The sequence below is a fragment of the Triturus cristatus genome, chromosome 1_2 (assembly GCF_964204655.1).
Source record: "Triturus cristatus chromosome 1_2, aTriCri1.1, whole genome shotgun sequence".
NCBI classification, from domain to species: domain Eukaryota; kingdom Metazoa; phylum Chordata; class Amphibia; order Caudata; family Salamandridae; genus Triturus; species Triturus cristatus.
The window spans coordinates 302709383-302734262 of record NC_140580.1 but is presented as its reverse complement, the minus strand read 5'-3'; the positions used below and the strand labels follow the sequence as shown (position 1 = coordinate 302734262).

The following is a 24880-nucleotide window of genomic DNA, read 5'->3' as shown; positions in this document are numbered from 1 at the left end:
GGTGAGAAGCGACTGCTGCTGAGTAGCGTTAAACGTTCCCGGCGGACGGTAACAAATCACCGCTGTGAAGGTAGTACCGAGATGACAATCCATTGAAAGGCCGAGTATTTCGGTCCCGACCACTGGGTCCATGGCAATAGTTTTGACTGACCAAGATGCTCTGTAGATTGCACCAACACCACCGCCCCGCCCCTTAGGTCGAGGGAGATGCAGGATCTTGAAGTCTTGTGGACAGGCCCAGTCCAGATCTATGTTGCAGTCGGAGTGGGTCCATGTTTCCGTGAGGAATAGAACATCAAGATGATGATTATCTATGAGCAAAAATAACATAGTGAGGAAATATTGTATGCAGGGAGAGGACAATATCTGGAGGCCAAGCCTACTTAGGAGTCAAAGAAAAGAAAGGAAAAGCTACCCTATAATGGTAGGCAGGAATTGTGAGATAAAGATGTCAACGGAGAAGTTTCACAGAAACATATTCTTTAAGAGTGATTTAACATTTTGAAAAGCTGGGGCATTCCTGATATGAAGAGGTTTGGGGAACACTTGTGGGGAATGATCTGCAAAGCACTTTCTTCTTAAAAAGAGAAATGGAGGGAGATCTGCTACTTTTGCAGAATATTATGCAAGGGTTTTTTCATATTCATAGCTCAGAGAGCTACCCAGAGTTTGGAGGCTTAAGGTTTTGTACATCAGATGTGCAGTTTCTATGGAGACTATGAGGACAGAGAGGGGTGATTAGGGCACACTTTCACATGGGCATGAAACGTGGCAGCAGCAAGAAGAACACCTCATAGAGCGGCAACTCTGTTTTAAGGAAGGCGGTGAGAAGAGCTTAGAAAAAGCAAGTCAAGAGATAGCTATGGCCACAACTACAATTTAGAGGGGATAGAATGTGTTTTAAAATCTGGAATTTAGGAAAATTAAATCTGGTATTGCCTGGATGTGTCCTTTGAGGTCCAAGTTTCCATCAAGAATGAAGCCAGGAATAAGGCAGCAGTATCCAAGACGACAGTGATAGCAGCTGATTTAAGGTTCCAAACTGGTTCCAAACCAAAATAGTTTGTTCAGTGGGTACACTTCAGGATAAGGAGAAGAAATCTAGTCTTTATATGTTTTGCATTCTAAGTGTTTTTGTTCATCCATTTTTGGATGCAATGCAAGGAATATTGAATAATGAGGTGTATTCAGGTGACTCCAATTTGCTATTGGTGCCATAGTGGTGCTATAGTTGTACTGATGAAACAAACTGCCATAATCTTTAAGAAGTTCAACTGCTGGTTCAACACAGATATTGTAAAGGATGCGTGCTAAAACTAGATCGTGAGGGACTAGTTAGAAGTGCTATAAAAGATACGAATGAACCTATTTCAAGGTGGTTGTTCGCTCAATGCCAATACTGAATTTTTGAGCGTCCAGGAAAATATGATTGTATACATTGTAGAATGTGACAGTTAAAAGCAAGAATATTTTAAGACTGGTGTGTCTTTCATCAAAAGTGTGCAATACATCAACATTAGAGTCACAAATTTTTCACTGCGGCCTCCCTGAAACAAGAATGAAACACAAACTCTATTTCATTTTTCTGAACACATTTCTCATTATCTCTAGTAAGAAAGGATGACCCATAGATGGGACATCAGTTCTCAACATTAGTGTAAACCAGGTTGGGTCTTTTTTTTTAAAAGAAGCACTTTGTGTGCGCAACTTTAACATACTTTAGTTCAATACCACTTTGAAGAAGGAAATTATGGAGAGACAACGGATTAGGGAGAATGACCAGGTAATTGGTAATGCCTGGAGAGATATGATTATCAGAGCATGATAAAGAGTTTCATATGTGAGAGAGAAGAGTGAAGAATTACAAGAGATCAGCTTGGTGGTAGGTTGAGGAAAGAGGATTAGGGGTGTTTTTGCACAAATATAGGAGACGATATATTAGAGATAATTTCTTTCTAAATGTATTCATTTTATTATGCATGACAAAAGGCTAATGCATTGCTTCTGCATTTATTAAATTTGAGAGGGAAGGAATTAAATAGTTTGAGGTTGATGGTTGCAAATTATTTCTTTGGTCAGTTCTTAGAGAGGTTTATGAGGGGAATACAAGAACGCTAGGTTTATTAAGAGAATGAAGGACATGAAGCTTTTTCATTTGAACTGGGTGAGAGTGGAGATTTAATGACTCCCAACAATCTTTAGGTTATTCCAACAAAACCGCTTTAGAGGCGGATACCAGATGAGAAACCAATTGAGGCTCTGGTGTTGTTCAACGTTCTCAAGGATGGAGGCTTGAGATTGTTGCAAACAGAATATTTGTGATGTCAGAGACATTTGTTTTAACAAATGAAGACGTCAAGGAGCTCGAGAAGTCTCTACATACGTAAACTCACAACGGCACATATGTTTCTGTTGAGCTGGTCCCAAATTAAATGAACTATAAAATTAACCAAGTTTCTCTTTGGGCTAGTGCATACTCTGTATTGTTGGGTCTAGGTCAATTGTGACAATAAACACCATCTACTCATTTAGATCTGGCATTTATTCCACATTAAGTCTCCTAAACTCACCAAAGCTACATGAAAAAACACCACTAGTTGTGTATGAGCATGCTCTCACTTTATCTTATCACAGAGACATGAAATAATGATGTGCTATACTAATAAGATGGGGAATACCTTGGTTTAGGAGCCATCACAACAAGAATTCAAAATTTCAAGTCCTAAATGCTCATTTTACTGGGCAGCAGATCAACAGTTCACTGTAAAGCTGCTGAAACCCCCCTGCTCAGATGTAAGTTTAGCTAGACAGTAGTCTAAATAATTCATGAAGGACATTTTTCAGAACTCAACTCACTTTTCAGATCCATCCTTCAGCCGGACCTTTGCATACAGGACATCCACCATTGCAGGGTCGTCGTTCATGTACTCTATTCCAGCTACCTCCAACTTGAGAGAATTACCACCAACATATTTACTGAAAAGAAAATGGTGAAATGCAAACATTTAACATAATTATTCACTTGTGGAGCCTTATGGCTACTGTTAACTACATCATAAAGAAATAATTTTGAATTTAACAATAAAGCACACAGAGGGTATGTACCTGTATATGTATATCACAGGAAAAGAAGGGTAACATGATTTCTCTTGCTTGTAAAACAGTAAAGTATGTTAAAAAATACAAAATCTTCCTGGAAACAACAAAACCTAAAGTGATGTAACTTTTATCAATCAAAAGCAACAACAACAACAAAAAAACGGCAGTAGACCCCACCATGCTCAGCTCCTGACCTCACACATGAAATCACTGGTTACCTTTCAAATTACATAATCACAAAAACTGGAAGCAAGAAGATGTATAGAAAGTTTTTTTTCCTCTATCGAAATAGGCAGTCCTCACAAAATGTAAATGTAAATGTAAATGTGCAGGAATTTATATAGCGCAAATCACCAAGCGGTCTCTAAGCGCTTGCTTAGGGAACCCGTCCTGGTATTCCCCTGTGAGATAACCCAGCAGGGCATCCGCAAGGTGAAAGCCAGGCATCCCGCCGCGAGGGGCCCATGTGGAGATTAAGCAAGCTATTGCCCAGAGTCGCAGAGTGTGAACCCATGAGTTGAGTATGCACTGGAGCGAGAATTATCGAGTCCATGGACATTTATGGACTCAAGACCCAGCCGAGCCGGGAATTGAACCCTGGTCCTGGGCTGACCTCTGCTTCCAGGTCTGCCTCCTCTAACCAGTGAGCCACGTTTGTGTTTTTTTCATCTGATTTTTGATTGTTCCTTTCAATTTTGAAAAAACTTTAGTGGCCTAGGGCCATTACAGCAACAACAACAAAGTGATGGATGGAATGCTTGAAATAATCTCATCCTTTGGAAATCGTTTTTGGCCCACCATGCCACCTCAGTTCGGAACCAGCCATATGCAAATCAGTCTTGACCCTGCTCCAATGGAACAGTCCAGCCCGAACTACCAGGCCAACCGTCAACTGCAATAAGAACAACAACAAGGTAATGGATGGAATGCTTGAATTTTGTAAACTTTAATGTGTCGTCCCAATTGGGTTTGGGTATACCTAGACATGGTCCTGTGCACACTGTCACTGTAATCAAGCTATACCAGCTTTATGAACCTTAACTAAGGCAAAACTCTTTCCCGGTTGCTTGTGTTCTGGTTCAGGGCAGTTTGGGCTTGACTGTTCCCACTGGAGCAGGGTCCATACTGATTTACATATGGCTGGGTCCAAACTGAGGTGGCATAGTGTGCAAAATAATAATTCAGGGACATGCGGCCTGAGTGATTACCAGTGGATGAGATTAATTCAAGCATTCCATCTATCACTTTTTTGTTTACTCAAGGGCCACTATAGAACTTGAAAAAGCATCACTGACTTCAAATTATTGGTTTAACTTTGCATAGTGCTTTGTATAGTCCTTATCGAGAAGCTGCAACCCAATTCTGGGGTTTGGCCCACCACAACACAGCTGGATTTCACACTATAAGCAGTACACGGCCTCAAATCTTAGGCCTGGATCTGCTTATTTGTATTTCTCTACCAGAACATTCACATTTACACATTTTTATATGTACTAATTCTCACATTTTGCATTATGGTCTCTCTTCATGGTTGAACTTCAGAACGAGTGCATCCCTGCATATTCATGACTGAAAAAGGCATGCTCGCACAGTTACCATGATACTTTCCTATTGAACACCTATTTCTCCCTTGCTTGCTGCAAAGTCTCCATGACAAACAAATCCTCATCTTCAGCTTGCTGTTTTAGGTTCTGTAGCTGGGGTGGACCAGCACTCTTCTGTCCTGAAATGACTTCATGATAGTACCCATCCTTCAATATGTTTGTAATGTTTTCAATGAAGGCAGCCATAGATGCACACTCATCCATGGCTACCATATTTGAATGCAGTGGCAACCATGATGTTCTCTTGTTTAAAACCAAAATGGGTGTGCCTGTCATACTCAGCAGTCAGCACACAATGATCACCGTGTACAAGACCTGGAACTATTTGTGAAACACATTCATTTAAGAATAGGGATATGTAATCTCTCAGCAAAATAAAAACATTCTTTCACTTTTTCACATTCTTTAAGTTGGCAGATGAGCTCGAAAGTTTGGTATTTATAACATTAAGTCCTGCAATCACTCTTACATTCTTTGGAATTCACAAACTTCGAGTTTGGGTGCCTGAACACGGTGACCCTTTTTGAAAAACTGAGGTCAACTATGAACAATGTGATGATAGGCATCTGCTTAGAGGTAAAAATAAGGTCTTCTAATTCATTAAATCTTTTATAGAAGGAAACAGGAAGGTCGGGCACTGTATTGTAGAAGAATCTGAGGTGGGACTTCCTATTTCAGAGTCCGTCGACCTTAAAACAGGGTCGGCAGATCTCGTTTCTTTTCTTTTCTTTTTTTAAATAAACTAACTTTACAGTGCACAGAGCTATCCACAGTTAGAGGATAGCTGTCTCCTAAAAGCTTACTTTTTGGTGCGCTCTGTTATGTAACACATTAAAAGCCCTTCTTCATGGGTCGGAGATCCAATGTCGCTGCCTGGCAAATGTCCAGGAGAGGAATGCTGTGCGCAAATGCAGTAGTCACAGCTTTGGCTCTGGTAGAGTGAGCCCGCAAACCTTCAGGGGCTGTTTCTTGGCAATGCGTAGCAGATCTTAATGCACAGGACAATCCATCATGAGATGGTTCCCTTCTATATAGCTTTCCCTTTTTTTTACTTCCACATAACCCCCGAAGAGTTGAACGTCCACCCAGAACTCTTGCGTAGTCAAGGTAGAATGACAAAGCTCTTTTGGGGACCAGGTGGTGGGGCCCCTCCTCTTCTTTGGAGGGATGAGTAGGAGTAAAGAAAGTAGGTAGGGTGATGTTCTGGCCAACTTGGAACACTGTCAACAACCTTTGAAAGGATGGAGGCATACGTCCGTAGAACCAGATTGTCTGGATAAAAAGAGTTGTAAGTAGGGTGCACAGAGAAAGCTTGCAGTTCGCTGAACCTCCTGGCCGATGTTATGGCCTCTAAAACGGCAGTTTGATGGTCAATAGTTTAAGTTGGCAATTGTGCAGACGATCAATTGGCTCACACATGAAACAGTGAGGACCAGGTTGAGGCATGATGAAGGGGGAAGGTGTAAACATATGTTGCAGGCCTTTAAGGAACCTAGCCGCAACAAGTGACTTAGAGAGAATGTTGTCCGGCAACCGGAAGAATGCAGAGATTGCAGAAAGGTAACCCATAACTGAGTTCAAAGCAGAACTCTGCTGGGCCAAAGACAATGCAAACAAGAGAACTTGTGAGAGAGGTGCAGATAGGGGTTCAACTTTGTGGGAAGCACACCATTACATAAATTTCTCCCAATGGCAGGCGTATAATTACTTGGTGGAGGGACGCTTGGCTGACAGAATAGTATCACAGACTTCGGGAGGAAGGTCGAAAGCGGTCAACTGTCGCCACTTAATCTCCACGCATGCAGGTGGAGGGTGCGCAGGTTCTGATGCAGAACCCTGCCCTGTTGCTGTGACAGAAGATCCTCCCAAAGAGGCAGCCTGACTGGAGGACCTAGATCATACTCAACAGCTTGGGATAAAAGACTCTCCGTGCCCAATCTAGAGCCACAAGAATGACTTGGGCCAAGTTGTTCCTGATCTTCTTGAGAACTCTGGGAGGAGTGGTATTGACAGGAAATTGTACAGGAGGCCAGATCTCCACTTGAGATGAAAAGCATCTGTGAGCAAGAGCCTCATTGGAAACTCCAGCATGCAGAACTGCTGACATTGCGCTTCTTGTCAGTGGCGAACAGATCTAACCAAGGCTCTCCCCATTGCTGAAAGAGACCGTGCACCACCTCTGGGTGGAGGCGCTATTAGGCATTTTCAGCTGAATTTGTCCACTCTGGGGTTCAGAAAGCCCACCAGATGCTGCACCACCAGGGAAATGGCTCTACGTTCCAGCCATGTCCAGAAGCACAGAGCCTCATGAGAAAGGATCCACAACCTAATCCTGCCCTTTTTGTTGCAGTACCCTATGATGGTGGTGTTGTCCGTGAACACCTGCACCAGCCTTCCCTTGATCAAAAGAAGAAATGCTTTTAATGCCAAGTGAGTTGCCCAGAGCTCCAACAGGTGTATGTGAAGCTCGGACTCCCCCAGAGACCAGAGTCCTCTGATCTTCATCTCTCCCAGATGGCATCCCCAGCCTAGAAGTGACGCATCTGTCATTACAGCCAACTCTGGTTGTGGAAGGGAGATGGGTCTGCCACTGACCCAATCACCCACCACTGCAGGTCTTTTGCAGTTCCCTCCGAGATCTGGAGCATGTCAGAGAGATTTTCCTGATGCTGCGCACACTAGGCCGTCAGGTCCCACTGCACAGCCCTCATATGCAGCTGGTATGTGTCGCCTGCAGGAGGCCATGAGGTCCAACTGCCTCGGAGTCAGGCTCACCAAAATCCAGAATAGAGGCCGAAACATTGGTATCATAGCCGGAATATCATGGATTCTCCGCTTGGGAGAATAGGCTTGAAACTGCACTGTGTCCAGAACAGCTGCGATTCAAATGAGTGTCCAAGAGGGGGTCAGGTATTGCTTAGGCATGTTGTTAGTGAACCCCAGTGAGTGCAGGAGGTTTGCCATAGTCTGAAGGTGGTCACGACTGCCTGGGGAGCCAGCCTTCAACAACTCGTCGAGGTAGGAGAAGACTGATATCCCCAGCCTCTGCAGGTGAGCTGCGACCACCGCCATCACCCTGGTAAACACCAGAGAGGCGCTGGTAAGGTCGAAAGGTAGCACAGCAAACTGAAAGTCCGCGTGGCCCACTGTGAAAAACAGATAGCGTCTGTGGGCTGGCAGGACGGGGAAATAAGCACCTTGCAAGTCCAACGCTACCATCCAGTCTCCTGGATCTAGAGCAGACAAAACTTGAGAGAACATGAGCATTTTTAAATTCTCCTCTTTAGGAAGAGAGTGAGAAGGCGCAGATCTAGGATAGCATGAAGTCCTCCATCCTTCTACGGCACCAGACAGTAGTGGGAATAGTAAGCATAACCTACTTCTGATGCCAGCACCCTCTCTTTGGCTCCCTTGGCCATGAGAGCCTGCACTTCTTGACGGAGCAAGGAGAGATGGTCCTCCGCCAGCAATCGGGTGGCATGAGTGGTGAGGAAGTCAGAAAGGGGGAGGGAGTAGCCTCTTTGGACTATCTGTAGTACCCAATGGTCTGATATTACTGACCGCCAGTGGGGGAGGTGATGGTGTATCCTGCCTCTCGCTGGGTGCCCATGATGGTCGACTAAAGAGGTTTTGAGGCAGCGGCTGCCAGGGTGGTGGTTAACTGACCTGACCGTCTATCCCACGTGGTCGCTGGGACCATGCCCTCGGCCACAAAAGGATTGGGAAACCTGCTGGCCATGGTGACTGGGAGGTTATGTGTGTGGTTGGAGACCCCTTCTATAGCCACAAAAGGGGCAGAATGCGGATTAGGATTTACGGGGGCATAAACAAGTACAAGGACCTGGCCGTAGCCCTGCTGTCCTTGAAGCGCTCCAGTGCTGAATGCGCCTTGTCTCCAAAGAGGCAAGAGACATCAGAGGGTATGTCAATGAGGGAAGCCTGGATATCGCTTGAAAAAATAGATGTTCTTAGCCAGGCTTAGTAGAGAAAGGCCACCAACAATTAAATCACTCTACCTAGCGATTCAGTCGTGCCAAGTCGACATCTGATGGATAACTTGTCAGGGACTCTGGCAAAAACCGGTGGCAGGGTAGACAAAGTAGGCAGAATACTGGGGTACAGAGTTGCTCAATCTCACACAGAGAGTCAAAGGAGAAAGGGGATCCAAAGGGAAGCTCTGTACAAGGGAGCAAGAGAGTTTATGGCTCAGGTGGGACAGGCAACACAGACAGGCAATTTGGTATTCAGACTAACCAACATTATAATCGGCGGCCGAAACGCGTTATGTGGACCATTTTTGGCATGTAATAAACACTGGATTTCACCTGCTATTGTGGTCTGTGCCCGTGTGTTCCTTGCTGGTTGCAGTTACCATGGGACTTTGTGCTGATATATATATATATATATATATATATATATAAACATTATCAATAAAGGGAATGTGGGGTAAAGCACTCGGGAGCTCTACACAGTAAGACTGAAGCTTAGTAAGTTCCACACCCACAATTACTATTACAGATACTGACTGCAAATGCCAACATATAGTATATACACGCAAAGGCAGGGTCTGTGGAGCTCATACCTATGGTGATGTTATGAAAGTAACTCAAAGACAATACTCACAGTGGACAAGAAACACCACCAAGGTTGTCAACTGTGCCCACAGATCCTGGCGATCAAAAAGGAAGACGCAAGGCGGTAACAGCAATGGTGTAAAGCAAAATACACACCCACGCTTGGACAAGGGACAAGCAAGGAGGAGTGCTTAACAGAAAAGAAAGGAAAACAAAGGGCACACTTGGCAGAAAGTAAGTACAAACCACACTAGGGAAATAAAAGCTAAGAAAGCGGGAACAAGAAGGTAGCAAACTAGAAAAAGGAAGAAAGGGAAAGAAAGCAGGCACAGGGAAGAAGGTATATACATAAAGAGAGAGTTCAAGGGTCCACTAAATGTGCTGGCTCAAAATTCCTGGGTTGCTTCTGTTCCGGTTCAGGGAGGACCTGGCTTGGCAGTTCAGCCTGGACTGCGAGTGATTGCCAGTGACTGGGATTACTTCAAGCATTACATCCATCACTGTTTTGTATACTTATTGTGTCGCCCTAAGTGAGACGGGTATGCCAAGACATGGGTCCTGTGCACACTGTGTCACAGGAACTAAGCTGTACCTGGCTGATGAGCCCATAACTAGGGTGAAATTGTCCTGGGTTGCTTGTGTTCCAGTTCAGAGAGGTCCTGGCTTGGCAGTTTTGGCTGGCTATTCCTACTGGAGCAGGGTCAAGACTGATTTGCATGTAGCTGGGTCCAAATAACTATGGCTTGGGAAGCGGCCCAGAGTGATTACCAGTGGCTGAGATAAATTCAAGCATTCCATCTATCACTGTTTTGTATACTTATTTAGAATTCAAGGGAGGACTGCATCTAGTACCAGTTTAGGAACAGGGTTTAGCTACAGCTCAGGATTCAAGGTAGCAATGCAGGCAGTGCTAGATCACGCAAAAAGGGAATTAACCACAGCTCAGGACTACGTAGAACACCAATATCTATGGCTTGGAATATGATGATGGAAGAATATACCGTGATAGATATACTATCATACTGAGAACGGACAGGTGCTCCTTAACTGAATTCCCCAGGGAATAAGGGGGGACCGGAACTGGATGTGACGGCATTGTTCTCTTATCATGGAAGGGGTGGGGAACGAGTGGAGTGTATTACAGAGGAAATGGGTGCACAGGAGACGGATTAAAACATGTGAATATGCTATTACTCGGGAAGCGGGCCGAGCACCGGGGGTGGGAGGAATGGGGGAGTTTGATATTGTAGGTTGGATGTAAAATGTAAAGATATGACTGCATATTCTAATGTCATATTGTGGCTGTGTTTAGGTCAGAGTCACTCGTATGATGGAAATACACACTGTTTCGAAACCATGGACCTAATTATTTGTAACTAAAAATGTCATAACGTTTTTCACGGCTTGTATAGCCTCCCTAAGAATGCTGTTGAGACCTGCTGTATAACTACTGTAAACACAAATGACATAAACTGTACGAATAGACAGTCTGTATCTTGCCTTACATTATAAGTATATCTGTTGAGCAAAATCAATACAAATATGTTAGAGAAAAAAAAACCACAGCTTAGGAACAGGAAACAAAGAATAACTATGGCTCAGAAACTCTGGAAACAAGGATAGCAAAAGCCTAGGAAACAAGGGGTCAGGCAAACACGAACACTGCCACAATGACCAGCAGTGGGCTGATGGGAACTGCGGCTTAAAAGAGCTCCCTGTGATCACATGGATCAGGTGTAAGCAGGCTAGCAGGTGTGCTGAATTCCTCCACCCATCCTTGATCTAGATGGGTGGAGATGAAGCAGTGAGCAGGGAATTCTAGGTAATAGAGCTTTTAGCAAGAGCAGACTGGCTTCTACAAAACCTGTCATGAATCCGAAATGGATGGGAATTTTCTGAAGAGTGTCCAAGAGCCAGGAAACCAGTATATACATACAGTGGACGATCCAGAAGCTTATTCGAACACTGAAAAGTCCACCAGGTATGCCATCTGGTGTTGGACATGAGAGGGATTGAGCAAATCATGAAAGAACTCTTTTGCATTTCTCCCATTTGGCAACAGCCTGAGCCTCCTACGGGACTAAGATCAGCACTTGCACATCTGAATCTCATAGTGCATGGTAATAATGGCACACAGTGTACCCTGCCAGGCTGGAGGAAGAGAACATCACTTACCAAAGGTGTCCAGCCATTGGATTCCCTATTTCGTGGGGTGTTAAGGAACGCACCAGGGTGAATGCGGGATGAGGAGACTTGGATCACCAAACTCTCTGGGGTGGGGTGCTGGGTGAAGAAACTGGGATCCCTAGCAGAGGGGCGATGGTGGCAGACAATCATCCTATTCATAGGGGTGTTGGGTCCCGTGATTAGAAAGTGTCCAGCTGGGCTTTAGTCTTTTCTTTTTTTTTTTTTTCCTTACATTCTTGTGTGTGTGCTGGAATTCATGGTTGGGTGCACTTGCGGGGACTGCCGTGTGAAGGCAGTGTGTACTTAAACACCGCTGGCCTTCACTTCCTCGCTTGCTTTTACCTCCGGTTCACGCTGCCGGAAGGACTTTGCCTGCAGCATCCTTGGAATGCACGCTGCGTTCGTTGTGCTTTGCTCCACTATGGATTTCCTCTTTTTGGGATGCTGAATCCTGCATCATTGGGTTTTATCTGGATTATTTTTTGGGACACTCGTCAGTGAGTACGGGAGGGACGTTTGTTTTCCCCATCTCATCTTGGATTTTATTACCTCACATTTCTGATCTATCGCTTTCGTTGTGGGTTTCTTGGGCGCTTCTATGAAGCGTTTCAAAGCCGAGCAACTAAAAAAGGATCCCTTACTATTTTTAGCATATAAATGTTTTTTTTGCCTTGTTAGGTATTTTTCTCCCGTTTTAAGAAGGTGGCACTAAGTGCTATTTGGCTCGGACAATCTATCTTTGTGTTTCCAGTGACTGCATCATACTTGTTACACCACAACAGGATGGAATAGAACCTAGGTTGTTTTTTCCTACCCTCTTGGACAAAGACTATAGCAGAAAGGGGTAAGAAATATATACATTCCTGTTCATGAATGTATTTTTCTATTTCCCAAATGGCTACCTGTTCCTTCCCTGTGTTACATGTACAGCCAGAGAGGGGGGAGCCTTGACCGATAGTCCACCTTGTTTTGTTTTGTTTTGTTTTCCCTTGTTTTCCCCCACCTTCTCCCGGTGCCTTCTTCTGCGTTTGCCGATATATCTATGTATAGACAATAGTGGTTAAGGCATGGGTAGCGGATTGGGACATTCTTCGCCCCTGCAGTGTTGGGTTCACCAGTGAGTGGTGGTGGAACAAGGGGCACCTGTGGAAGGCTTGGACCAAGCCCCAAGTAGGACATCTGTAAGGGCGTAATTTAATGCTAGTAAGGGTTCTGGAGGGGTGCTCCAGGCTGAAGTACCACGGTATAGACTTTAGTCTTGACTACCACTGATGATAGGTTAAGATCCAGGACCTCAGCCGCCCTGCGCACCACCATATCAAAAGAGGCTTCCTCCTCCATAGCCACTGTAGCAGGGGAAACCAGGCCAGTGTCAAGTGAAATGTCCAACCCACTGGTCTCACCCAGTTCCTCATACCAGTTGTCTTCCTTAACTGGACCCATTCTCTATAAGGATCCATACACTCCTCCCAAATGTCTCCCTCACCAAGCCTATCCATCAAATAAGGCATTGGCTCTGCTCCGGGAAGGATGGCTTCAGTCGGTGATGGACGCAGCATCCAACGATGCCCATCCAGCTCCATGTCAAAGTAGTGAATGGCAATGGAGGTGGCGCAGCCTAGGGGCAGCACCGGGTGCGTCGGCACTGGGGCGTGCCCTGAGGAAGGACTCGGTCTTGCTGGCGGTATCTCTACGGATCCCATGAGGGATCCTTGGGGCCCAACTGGCGCCAAGGGTGAACCCGCTGGCGTGATCCAAGTAGGGGCTGCTCTGGGGCCCAGAGGCACTCCAGAGGGGCCAGGCCACCCAAAGATGAGCCGCATTACCTCATTAAAATATTTCAGCTGGGAAGGGGCCGCTTGGCTCCTGGAAAATCTTGGAGGTGCGGAGTGGACCTTGGTTGAGGCCCTGCTGACTCGCAGGGCCTGGAGTGCCAACACTCCCTCGTCTCGTCAGATGACTTCGACGGATGCAGGGAAGTCGAACAGTGTTTAGACTTCTTCAACTTCTTGTGCTTGTGAGACTTACCTGACTTCCCAGATGACTTTAAGAGCAATGAGGAACGTCAGGAAGGGCTCTGCGAACGGTCCTAGGAACTCCCATGCGAGTGTAGCGGAGTCCACTGACATCAGACGGGAGGAGCTGGAGGGATCGCTCCTTCCGCGCCTTCGGGTGCATGGCGTGGCAGACCTCACAAGCTTGGGAGCCGTGTTCCATCTCAAGGCACCACAAACACATCAAGTGAGGGTCACCGACATTTGCCTATGACTGGCCCCACATGGTTTCAAACCAGCTGGTTTCTTGTGTGACATCCTCGCACCAGAAAATGAAGGCTCACAAAAAATATTGATAAAAATTCGAAAAAGGCAAGTAACAAAAAGTGACTGAGGGGTAGCTCAATTCAGATCAGTGCTTTCTAGTGCGGAAAGGAAACAACTGACATTAGCGCGCTGGGGTGGCGCCTACATAGGTACTGTGCACGGCACTTCAGGCTCAGACGACGCAGCGCCGAATGACACCACCTACTGGCACGCAGGGGTACTGCTCGAAAATCTTCCAGACCCAGCCTAACACCAGGGGTTATTCAAAGGAAAATAAGCTGCTGCTAGAAGTCTCTATCAGATTGTCTTAGCAACAGGGTAAGTAAAAGAATAAATAACCACACGCAACTGGTGTATTTTGGGAAGTACTAAAGACAGAAGAGTGAGATCTGGCAGGTCCCTACAATGTGAATATATTCTGAATAAATGATGCAACCTGTCCAACAATCACTTTGTGATAGATAACCAAACTTTTAAATGTATTCCTTCTGGCACTTGGGGCCAACTGAGCAGCCTCAGATAATGGGAAATGTGAGTATGGCAAGGCAGGATGACATTTAAATCAGATGAAGTTTCCCAATTTAGTATAGAGGTAAACTAAGGTAGATCTCTTTACAATAATATCGGCGCAAACCTACAAAGGACTGAATCACCCTAAATTGTGATCAGAAAAAGACAAAGGCAAGATTTTCCTATGGATCTGCAAATGGAAGAAATAAAAATAATGTGACCCCTGAGATCCCTAATGTGATCTCGAAAATTACAACACCCCTCAAAGACCCTGCCTTGTAGGTCGGAGGAGAAATATGGGCTGTGTAAGACAGGAGTCATCGAGATGGGAACATGGCTACAGCCCTTCGCCAGACCATGGTATTTCAATGTATCAAAGTGGTCGAGGTCGAGTTCAGAAGGGCTTCTTCTATTCTGGGGAGGGACATTTGAAGGACTTCAAGGAGAAATCCTTCTCAACAAGCACACACAAGTTTTTACTTTCAATATAATGAGATTGGGCAGGGATCTCAGCTGAGCCCCTGGATGTATCTTTCAACATGTAGAAAGGACAATCCTATATCATATATACATTTCAAAGAGTATATTTAGATATTCATGAGATTTTATGTCCCCATTCGAGTGTAAAATGTTTATTCTGAATGTTTTAAACAGATCAGTCAGGTAATGACTGACCCAGCAGGTGATACTCTCAAAGCAACATATCTTTACGCAGTCAACACAGGTCCTTAAAAATGATCTGTAATAATGGGGGACTATTACAGCCGTATACTCGGTTGCTACAACCTGTCAGGAATCACAAGTAGTTAAGAAGGACAGGAGCTCTTTAAAAATAACTGCAAGCCAGATTTTTTTAAATGGTAGGGGGGCACTATGGGACACCCTGGGGGATAGATTTAAAGTACTTAACTTTAACCGAGGCAAAACTCTTTAGCTTTTTCACTAATGCTGGCAGCAAACTCTTGGGATTCACTCAAAAATAAAGGGAGCCATCTTTTTGGGCCACTGTATGGTGTTGGGGCCAGTTGCCAGGGGCTGCTGCCTCATGAACAGTTATCACCAGCCACTGGGGACTCAATGTTCAACAACCCCCTGTGCTCTACCCGCTGAGTCCCATCTGCATGTTTAAGGAGTGCGATTCTCCCGCAGTGTTGGGAGCACTGTTCCCAATAAGGTGCGCGCGTGCGCTCGCGCGCACCTCTAATACCTGTAGCACGCGTGTGTGGAGCGCGCACACACACAGCACATCCAGCGAGAGCGTTCACGCCGCTTCTTTTAGCAAGCGAGCGGCGCGAAAACGGGTGTTAACTGGCAGAGGGAGAGGCAGGAAAGTCTTGGGCACCTTCTTTTAAATGTAGAGCCTGGCTGCGGTGCCTACTGTGTGCTTTTCTTAAGTATTCATGTTAATTGCAGCGCCATCAGGAGCTGCGATTATCATGAATACTTTAACAAAAGCACACAATTAGCCCCCAGCCGTGCTTATGTAACAAAAGAAATTCAGCAAGTTTACAAACACGGCGTCTAAAGTTCACGCCGTTTATGTAGACTTGCTGAATTTCTCTTCTTAACAGAGCTGGGCTTCGGGGTGATTGTCTGACTGTGAAAGTTTTAAGGTTAATTGCAGCTCCAGACGGGCGCTATGATTAACCAGAAATCTTTAACAAAGTCCCACAATCACCCCTCAGCTGCGTTCTATTAAGAAAAGAAATGCATCAACTCTACAAACACGGTGTGTAAAACACACGTCGTGTTTGTAGACTTGCTGAATTTCTCTTGTTAACAGAGCGCAGCTGAGGGGTGATTTACACTTTTCTGTTCTTGGAAGAGTAGCCACCCAACTTGTATTTTCCTGTTTCTGTCATTGTATCCAGGTATATGATACAACAAGTAACATCATACACAGGGCTTTAAGTGGGATGACAAAACTGTGGGGGGGGAGAGGGGGGTCTCGCAAAGGGGGTGGCCTGTGTAATGAAGGGCTTAGCCTTAAGACACATAAGCTAAAAATCTGTACTTTTAGCATAGTGCACCACCCGACTTGTATTTTGCTGTTTCTGTCATTGCATCCAGATATATGATACAAGTAGTAACATTATACCTACAAGTCAGGACTATTAGCTTTGTCAATGGTTGTTAGCTGCATAAGATAAATAAGCAGTAACTATGGCTTGTATATAATATTGAAAAAGCTTGAACTTAAACCCCTAGTGACACCAGGACAATGTTGCTGTGCCTGAGTTTCAAAAAAAGAAGGGAAATCCAGAGGGAAAATGACTCTCTTTAAAGGATTTCCCTTCCCCTACAAGGCTCACCTGGCATGAAGTCATGCCGTAATTTCTCTTCTAGTGAGAAGTGAGCAGTGTGAGCAGCGCACATTGATGTTCCTACTCTCACTGCAGTCTGAAAAAAAATGGACCACCTGTGCCAGGGCACAAAACAGAGCCCGCTAGAGACCCGGTTTGAGGCCCCCTTTACACAAGCATTGGCATAGCCAATAGGTCTCGCCTTTGGGTCCTTATAAGTGTTTAGCCATGCAACAGTTGATGTTGCTGCACCAAGGATATTGTGCTGGATAATTATAAGGTCCCAAAGGTGAGACCTATTGGCTATGCCAATGCTTGTTTCGTGGAAGACACAGCTTCCCCCAAACGCGTGGGCAGAGCCAAACCCCCTCTCCTGGTGATGATGGCATAATTGTCGTGCAACAGCTTCGCTGTCGAGGCACACCATTAAAAAAGAAAAAGAAAAGGTGGAAGAGAGACGCCGCCCAACAGCAGCCTCACCACAAGAGTGTACGTCAATAATGCAAAGCCATGCCTCTCACTGTGTATAAATATGGCAGAGCATGCTAGCGCTTACCATCTGAACTGGGTGGGAGGCAAGCAGATGAGACAATACGGCATCGGTCAGTGCTGAAACTTAAAGATAGCCAGCTGCGCATGCGCTTGCTCACCAACAGACACTCACTGATAATTCTTCGACATTTCAGTGCGCTATGCCACTACCGGAGTGCTTTGTTAATGCGATGTGTATATTTAAGTAACACAGGTAAGATCGACAGTAACATCAAACCGCATTTTGTAGCGCCTTCTTTGCATGCTTGAGGGGAGAGGAGTGTTGAATATACGGCACGTACACCTCTAGTGAAATTGACAGACAATGGAAACATAGCACACTTGTTATCTGGTGGGAGCGTGCGAGAAACAGATTTAACGGTCCGGTCAATATGAAGCAGTCCATGCATCTTTTAAACCACTAAATACATCAGACACGTGAGACCAACAGATGCAATGCGACGATTTATCTTTTAATTAAAAAAAGGACTGATTGCTTTTCTTGCGAGAGAGGCTGAGTAATGAGTGAGTTGGGATCATGTGAGTTATGCAATTGTTTTCAAAAGAGAGTGATTACATTGGTGCATGCTGTGTGCTGGGTCTGGAAAACTCCAAGCAATCTGTAAATATCCTTCCAGTGACCATTTGGGCAAAGACCTTTCCGGAGGCATGACCGTATCAGCGACAGAGGTTATCGACTGCGGACCGAGTTCAAGTTCTAAATTCACATTTGATTAAAACAATCTAATTTTAAAGTACGAAATTCGAATTGTTCGCCAGTGCCTGGTCAGTACTGCAGAGTCAACCCAGACTGGGGTAGAATCAAATACAAGTAATGATCGCCTTAAAGCTAACTGCTTCAGCAGGAGGACCTAAGCCACAGGTCGGTTGTACTAAGATGAATGGCGAATTAATGCACCTTCCGCGGAGATCTTTATATAATCTGCAGAATCCGAAATTCAATACAAGTATATTAATGAGAGGAGAAGAGATTGAATGAAAAGAGAGGGCAACCACGTCCGGGGAGAAAGAGAGAGAATGAAAGAGGTTGAGAAAGGGAAACAGAGAAAGTGAGATAGAGACAGAGAACACAGAAGAGAATGATCTAGAGGAGAAAGAGAGAGAAGTCAGTGACAAGAGAGGACGCAAAAAACAAGAAATAAGTACATATATAGTGGGCACGATAAAGAGAAATACAATTGGAGAAAGGAGCAGAGAGAAGGAGGGGAAGATGGGAGGGGCAGACGGAATAAAAGCACGAGATAGAAATCTAACAAGTAGGAAGCTTGGATAAGTGTTAAGTGGTTTTCTGCATGTGCAGCTACTGCACGCTTCCTGAATTTGTTTCTGTTGTTCGCCGAGAATGGTAGAGGGAACTCGAGAGAGAGGGGGTTGAGGAGCATGGTTCAGGCGCTGTAAGGCTTAATGGGCCATTACAAAAGCCAGATTGCTCCTGTGCACGTTCAAGACGCGCGTAACCGCATGCTGGTGGCCGGGAAAAGCCTTTGGCAGCACTTTGAAAAGCCACTTACTAAATGTCTCGCCTGAGACAGCGCATGCACTGCTCTAGGCTCGACCTAAAAACTGCTTATGATCAGCACTGGTGAGACCCAGCCCACTTAAAGCCCTGATCATACCTACTATTGACTCTGCAAATCCTCTGGCTGCCTTTCTCTTTCTGTCCCTCTCTTACCAATTTCTCCATTACTCCATTATTGTCATGGCGTGTGTATCCAAATTGCAAATCTGCCTTAAACCCCCTAACATGGGTTGTATGTGTGGAAATGTTTGGAGTGATATTTGGCGCTGCGCACAAGCACGGTCTGGTTCCTGGCGCACATAGCCATGGCTGCAGCGCACAGAGACCCTACACTGCCGCACACAAAGGAAAAAAATTAGAGGGAACATTGGTTGAGAGCTGTCTTTTTGGGCCGCTGTACTGTGTTGGGGCCATTCTCCAGGGCCCGCCGCTTCATGAACTGTTACCGCCAGTATCCATATCGATGCTGTGACTGCAAGGGGAGCTCAGCAGCCGCGGGGGTTTCAATGCCCTACAACCCACTGTGCTTTACCAACTGACTCCCATTTGCATATTTAAAGAGTGCACCTGTCGGAGCCCAGAAGAGGCTGGTCATGTACTTTTTCTTAAAAGCGTTGGAGGCTGGGACACATTTTCGGAGTAATGAGGTTGTGAGTTTTGATTGTCTCTGTTGGGTCCTTTCGTTAAGCCAAGACCGAACTGTCTTTCCCATTTTTTATGCGCTCCAATAGTAGCGGGAAATTGTAATGTTAGCATTTTCTTTGTCGTTACACACATATCATTACATAACTGTGGGCAAGAGAAAAGCAGGGGAGGGTATGTGTGGTATTAAAAAAAGTCCAAAAAAGAAACAAAGTCAACAGGTGCCAATTGTGTTATCAATCGACTAGATGATCTCCTGGTTGGGTGTGCAAAGCTTCTGAATCCGGCCCCATCGCAGTTTCTCGCTACTCTATCAACTATGCTCACCCCTACATCGAATATGTCAAAGTCAAAAAAGGTATGAATAACTAACATGTTTGCAAACCCCAAGATACGGCTCGACCCAGAACCGCCAAATGGAGCCTTAGATAAATCTTTCTCTAATCTGCTTGTCATTTCTCCACCATCTCTGTCTACCACGGGGATGTTTTTCCCTGCAGCAATCAGTTTGCTCTACTGACTGAGTTGAGCGATGAATCGTCACCACTCCACTTGTTAATTCTACACCCATTGTTGCACTTGCTCCAGTAGAGATACTGATGCATCTATCATTCAGGTTCACGCTCAGCACATAGGCATTAAGCCTCTTGCTCAGCAGCCTGTACGCAATCCGATGATCATTTGATCATGTGCTGCGACAAGCGTAGGCCAGAGTCCCAAGGTGGATATTCTCCATCCACAGTCTAGATCTGGTACTGTACCCAAATTAGCTCCGACTAATACAGTAAACAGTAATCATGGGAAGCAAACACTAAGCTTTCCAGGGAATGTAAACTCTACGAATTATAGGGTTCCTGGGGGCTGGAGCCAACAGCCTGCAGGAAATTTTAATTGTTGGTGTAAGTTATTTACTAACTGAATCACTATGATTATGGTTCCAAAACATCCACCCCAGCGAAGATACAAATCTGAGGAGTCTTCTTATCAACAAGGTCACACACTGGATTAGGTATGTAAGGGGCTTTTATTCGATGATTCGCACAGACATTCCCAGAGGAGTTCCACATCTAATTCAGTGTACGACTCTATTGAGCTGACTGTGAAAGATGGGAGGATAGGTGAGAACTCGGTGGCCCTTGACATTAGGGGAGTGCACTCAGTCACTCAAGTATCCAGTTTATGTACTGTAAGATGGGTCTGATTATCCTGGTGTTCGTCATAGGGAGGATGCGTCACTTCTGATGGCATATGTATACTGACTTGAGAAACCTACGAATCCCTTACTATACTCTACATGCTCAGTCATAAACAGTTTTCTATTAGATGTGTATTCTATTGCCCTAGAGTCTACCACTGTATTTGCCTATGTAGCTTTTTCTCACGGGAACACCTCAAGTAACACTTGCCCAGCTCCGTGGTCCAACCCGAATAAAACGCCCAGTATAATTTCTGTTGCTAATTCCTTCGCTACTAATCAAGAGTTGGTGCCTAATAAATTCAAATTTTACAGCGATGCCACTCACACGTCTAGAATAGGGGTTCTGCCTAGTCCTATTGCGGTAGTTCCTGAAACAATAACTCATTTGTCCATTATTTCCAGGCATGGTAGGGATTTATCCCAAACTCTCCGACCCTAGGTGGTTTGCTTTCATTTAAGCAACAATGTTTGCATTTTTCAAGAAACATAGACCGTGGATGGGGTATTTATAGATGGCTACACCACATATAAGGGTCGATTACGATGCAACCCGGAAAGGCTCTGACCATCGGTCGGAACCCTTCCGTGCCGCATCTCGGTTTACTTTACGACCGCCGCATTACAATGCTGGTGGTCGGACAGTAAACCGGCAGGTCATTCGGCTGGCTTCCAACGGGCTCAAGGAGGCCAGCCTGTAATCCCACAGGGCAGTCTTCGCGCTTTTGGGATTGCGTTCCATGGTTTTCGGCAGGGTTTCCATTCCGGCATTTCCGACATGGAAACCCTGTCGGAAAGTGTGTTCGGGGGTGCCCCCGTTAATCCCTGCACCCCGTGACAGGCACCCCGTGACAGGCACCTAGAGGTGCCTGCCACTGGGTGCAGGGATTAACACCACCTCCCATTTCCCTATGTGAGCATGTACCACGGCCGGTTTACGGTCGTAATACATGCTTCCATAGGGAAATGGCAGAATGCGACCGAACAGCGTTCAGTCGCATCCTGATCAGGAGGTCGGGACCGCACACCAGAGGTCGTCAGTCCCAGTTCACAGACGGTGTCGGGCGGACACGAATCCGCCCAAGATCGCAATAGGTCCCATAGTGTGGAGCACTGGCCCCAAAGAAATCAGGCAGAGCTAGCGGAGGCTTAGCTATCTTTGTTAAAAAAAATTATATAGCTTGTACCCATGTACAGCTGTCGATTGAATCATATGATCTAATGGGGATTTAGCTTATTTTCTCCTCAGGATTCATTTTGACTGTCTTAAATGTTTACGCTTGGTCTGTCCCCTCAGGCACTGATTCTCCAGTCTTGATCTTGCTTGACGATACATTTGGTATTTATAAGCACCAGACTAAAATTATAGTAGCAGGGGATTTTAATGCTACCTTTGAACCTTTCCCTCTAATTAATGCTCTAACTGACGAGGAATACAAGTTCTGGGGAATCCCTAGCCTGAACCACAAAACCCATTGCCACCAATTTACTAATGCAGCTTTCCATCTTACCTCTTTGGTGGTTGGGAGGAGTCTAAGGGCATGTAATGGTAGGACCCGTTCTGATTCTGATAGGTAGACCACTTTCAAGAGAGGCTTTAGTCTTAGTGTCATTGATTATATCTTGGTGGATATATTTGGTCACAAGTAGATGATATGGTGATTCCCCCTTGGTCTGCCACTGATCATAATCCCTTGATTTTAACTATGAGGGGCGCTCCTTTCAAAAGAGATTTGCCCGGATGCTACTCTACAGGCCAAGAACCCCTCTTAACAAATAACCACAGGAGAGTAACTTGGCCTAGGGTTCTTGAGGATAGAAAATGGCACGCAAACATCTACGATCTATTTGTGCATTACCTTACTGACATTAAAAGTGCGCTCCCCTCGCCTGAGCATATTTTAGTAACACAAAGTGAGTTTTATGAGGCACTAAAAAGCATATTTCTTTTTAAATCGTCAGGGAAGAAACCTTTTGTTGGGAGGAAACTTGGATGATTCACTCTTGAATGCAAACAAGCAAAGTGCCAGTTAAAGAATGCCATTAGAGAGGGTGATCGCCTAGATCTAGTTATAGAACTAAATAGGTACAGGAGTGCTCTCACCTGAGTCAAACATGACTGGGCAGACAAGAATTGGCAGGGTCAATTGGTGGCTGCCCGGTGCAATGATAGTCACTCCTTTTGGAAAATCATAGCTCATGGGAGCCTAGAGAGTGTCACTACTCCATGTTACCATATACAGCCTGAGAACTGGGTTAACCATTTTACCATGCTATACGACAAGGGAGAAGCCATCTATACTGGGAGTGTAACAGGGGATCAAATAACAAGCCTATCCACTGGTACATCCTTAGGTGCTAACTACAATGATCTAGTCTTTCGCCTAAATGATGCACTCAAGGCTATTGACATATTAAAAATTACAAAAGCATCAGGGCCCGACTGGATACACAGTGACCTGCAAAAATCCGATATGGGCCCCATATATTAATCATCTGTCTAATTCTATAGTTGATGGAGAGAAATTCCGTAGACAAGGAGAGGGGCAGAGAAAATTGCTACTTATAAGAAAGGAGATTCCTCGGTCCCCTCCAATTACAAACCAATTAGCTTGATAGATAATTTTCAGAAAATGTTTGCAAAGTAAGTTCTAGATAAATTACATACATGGATGGATGAGAATGAGATATTGTCACCCTATCAAGCGGGCTTGGGTGCAAAAAACTAGTACGTGTGATCAGGCCTTTAGGTTCAAATTACTTACCTGGAGATATGTGCTGCTCAAAAGACAAACATTGTATGTGGAATTTGTTGATTTACGAGCTGCCTTTGAACTGGTGCCCCGAGAAATACTTCGGAAAGTTTTGCTATGGCTTGGTGCAACTACCAATTTGGTAAATCTACTAGTGAGGTTGCACGAGGGAAATTAGGTGCAGGTTAAATAGGGGAAACAAGGCAAACTAAGTAGTAAGATTCCCATTCGGCATGGGGTGCAACAAGGATGTGTACTCACGCCAACCCTATTCTCCTTGCATGTAAGCTAGGTTGTCAATGCCCTAAGAGATAGTAAAAACGGTTCTCCGGTCTCAAACTGCAACAAGATACATTCTGCTATTTGCAGATGATTCTTTACTCATCTCGAGGACCCCTATGGGCCTACAGAACTTACTAGATACATTTTTGGCTTTTTCTGTAACTAGGGGCCTAGAATTGAATGCAGAGAAAACAAAGTTCATGGTTTTTGGGAAAGGCAAGGCCAGATCAAGAACAGTGGGAATCGTTGAGAAACCACTTGAGAGAGTAACTTATTTAGATTACCTAGGGATGAGGCTGTCCGGTTCACTTAGTTGGGGACCAAAATTAACTTTATCTTGTGTCACAAGTCCAAATCTATACTCCGAGTTCATAGACAGACCCTGACTAAGAGACTCACCCCTGCTCTGGAGGTTTACTGGGCGAAAGCCCAAAGCGCTGCACTTTATGGAGCAGACCTATGGGGTCAAGTTGATACCCACAATAGGCAGTATGTGAGAATTCATACGTTAGATCCTGTGTTCTATCCCGGTTAGTACTCCGCTGACTCCGTTGTTTTATGACGTTGGGATAAAGAGATTTGGCAATGTGGCCTCACTAAAACCCCTGATGTACTGGTTGCACTTGTGGACCAGGCCAGAGTTAATTGACTATCGTGAGTCACTGAGGGACATCGTAAAGATCGGTGGTGCTAAACAAATTCCATGGCTACTCCATGTTGCACCATGGTGTAGGACCTTGGGAAAGGCTAAGTTGTGGGATTGCCCCAAGAAGACTAGAAATCAAGAAATAGTTAATGCAAAGATCAAGTACTGAGCTTACGGTATGCTATGAGTACAACCTCAGGGTGTTTAACCATCCAGTTCTTAAGTTTTAAGCCATACCCTAAGTTTGAGTGCTTCCTAGACCTGATCTCGCCAAACACTGGCAAAAAGCTTGTACGTTAGATTATGTCTGGGTTGTCTGCCATTAAGATCTTTTAATGACTGAGCCATCGATCAAGATACACCTGTGTGCTCTGTGTGTAGCTTAGTGAAGGAGACCGAGGAACATATTTTGTTCTTCTGTACCGAATATTATCTCCCCCGAAGGAAGTGGATCTGGCAAATTTGCTTGAATTTAGAAACCAGACACTATCAGGTTGTATACAGAATACTAAAAACCAATACATCTATTCCTATTGTTTTTTCTGTAAGTCTATTTCTATTGATTGTTTGGTTTAGGCAACAGAAGGCTATAACCCATACTGATTAGGAGGATTTCACTTATTAGGCATACTAACATGCCTTTGATAATATTGTTGCCTGTCTGAGAGGAGTTTTTATTATGATCAGGTATTT

General features: G+C 45.0%; 1 protein-coding gene across 2 annotated transcripts in view; it reads right to left on the bottom strand.

Annotated features, from left to right (window-relative positions):
• The window catches only part of ASCC1 (activating signal cointegrator 1 complex subunit 1), a 727350-nt gene that overhangs the window by 366249 nt on the left and 336221 nt on the right, over nt 1-24880 (bottom strand). For both annotated transcript variants that reach the window (XM_085603842.1, XM_085603843.1), the window contains one exon: nt 2857-2976. In XM_085603842.1, coding sequence (XP_085459968.1) covers nt 2857-2976 — 120 coding nt within the window. The remainder of the gene's footprint in view (nt 1-2856; nt 2977-24880) is intronic.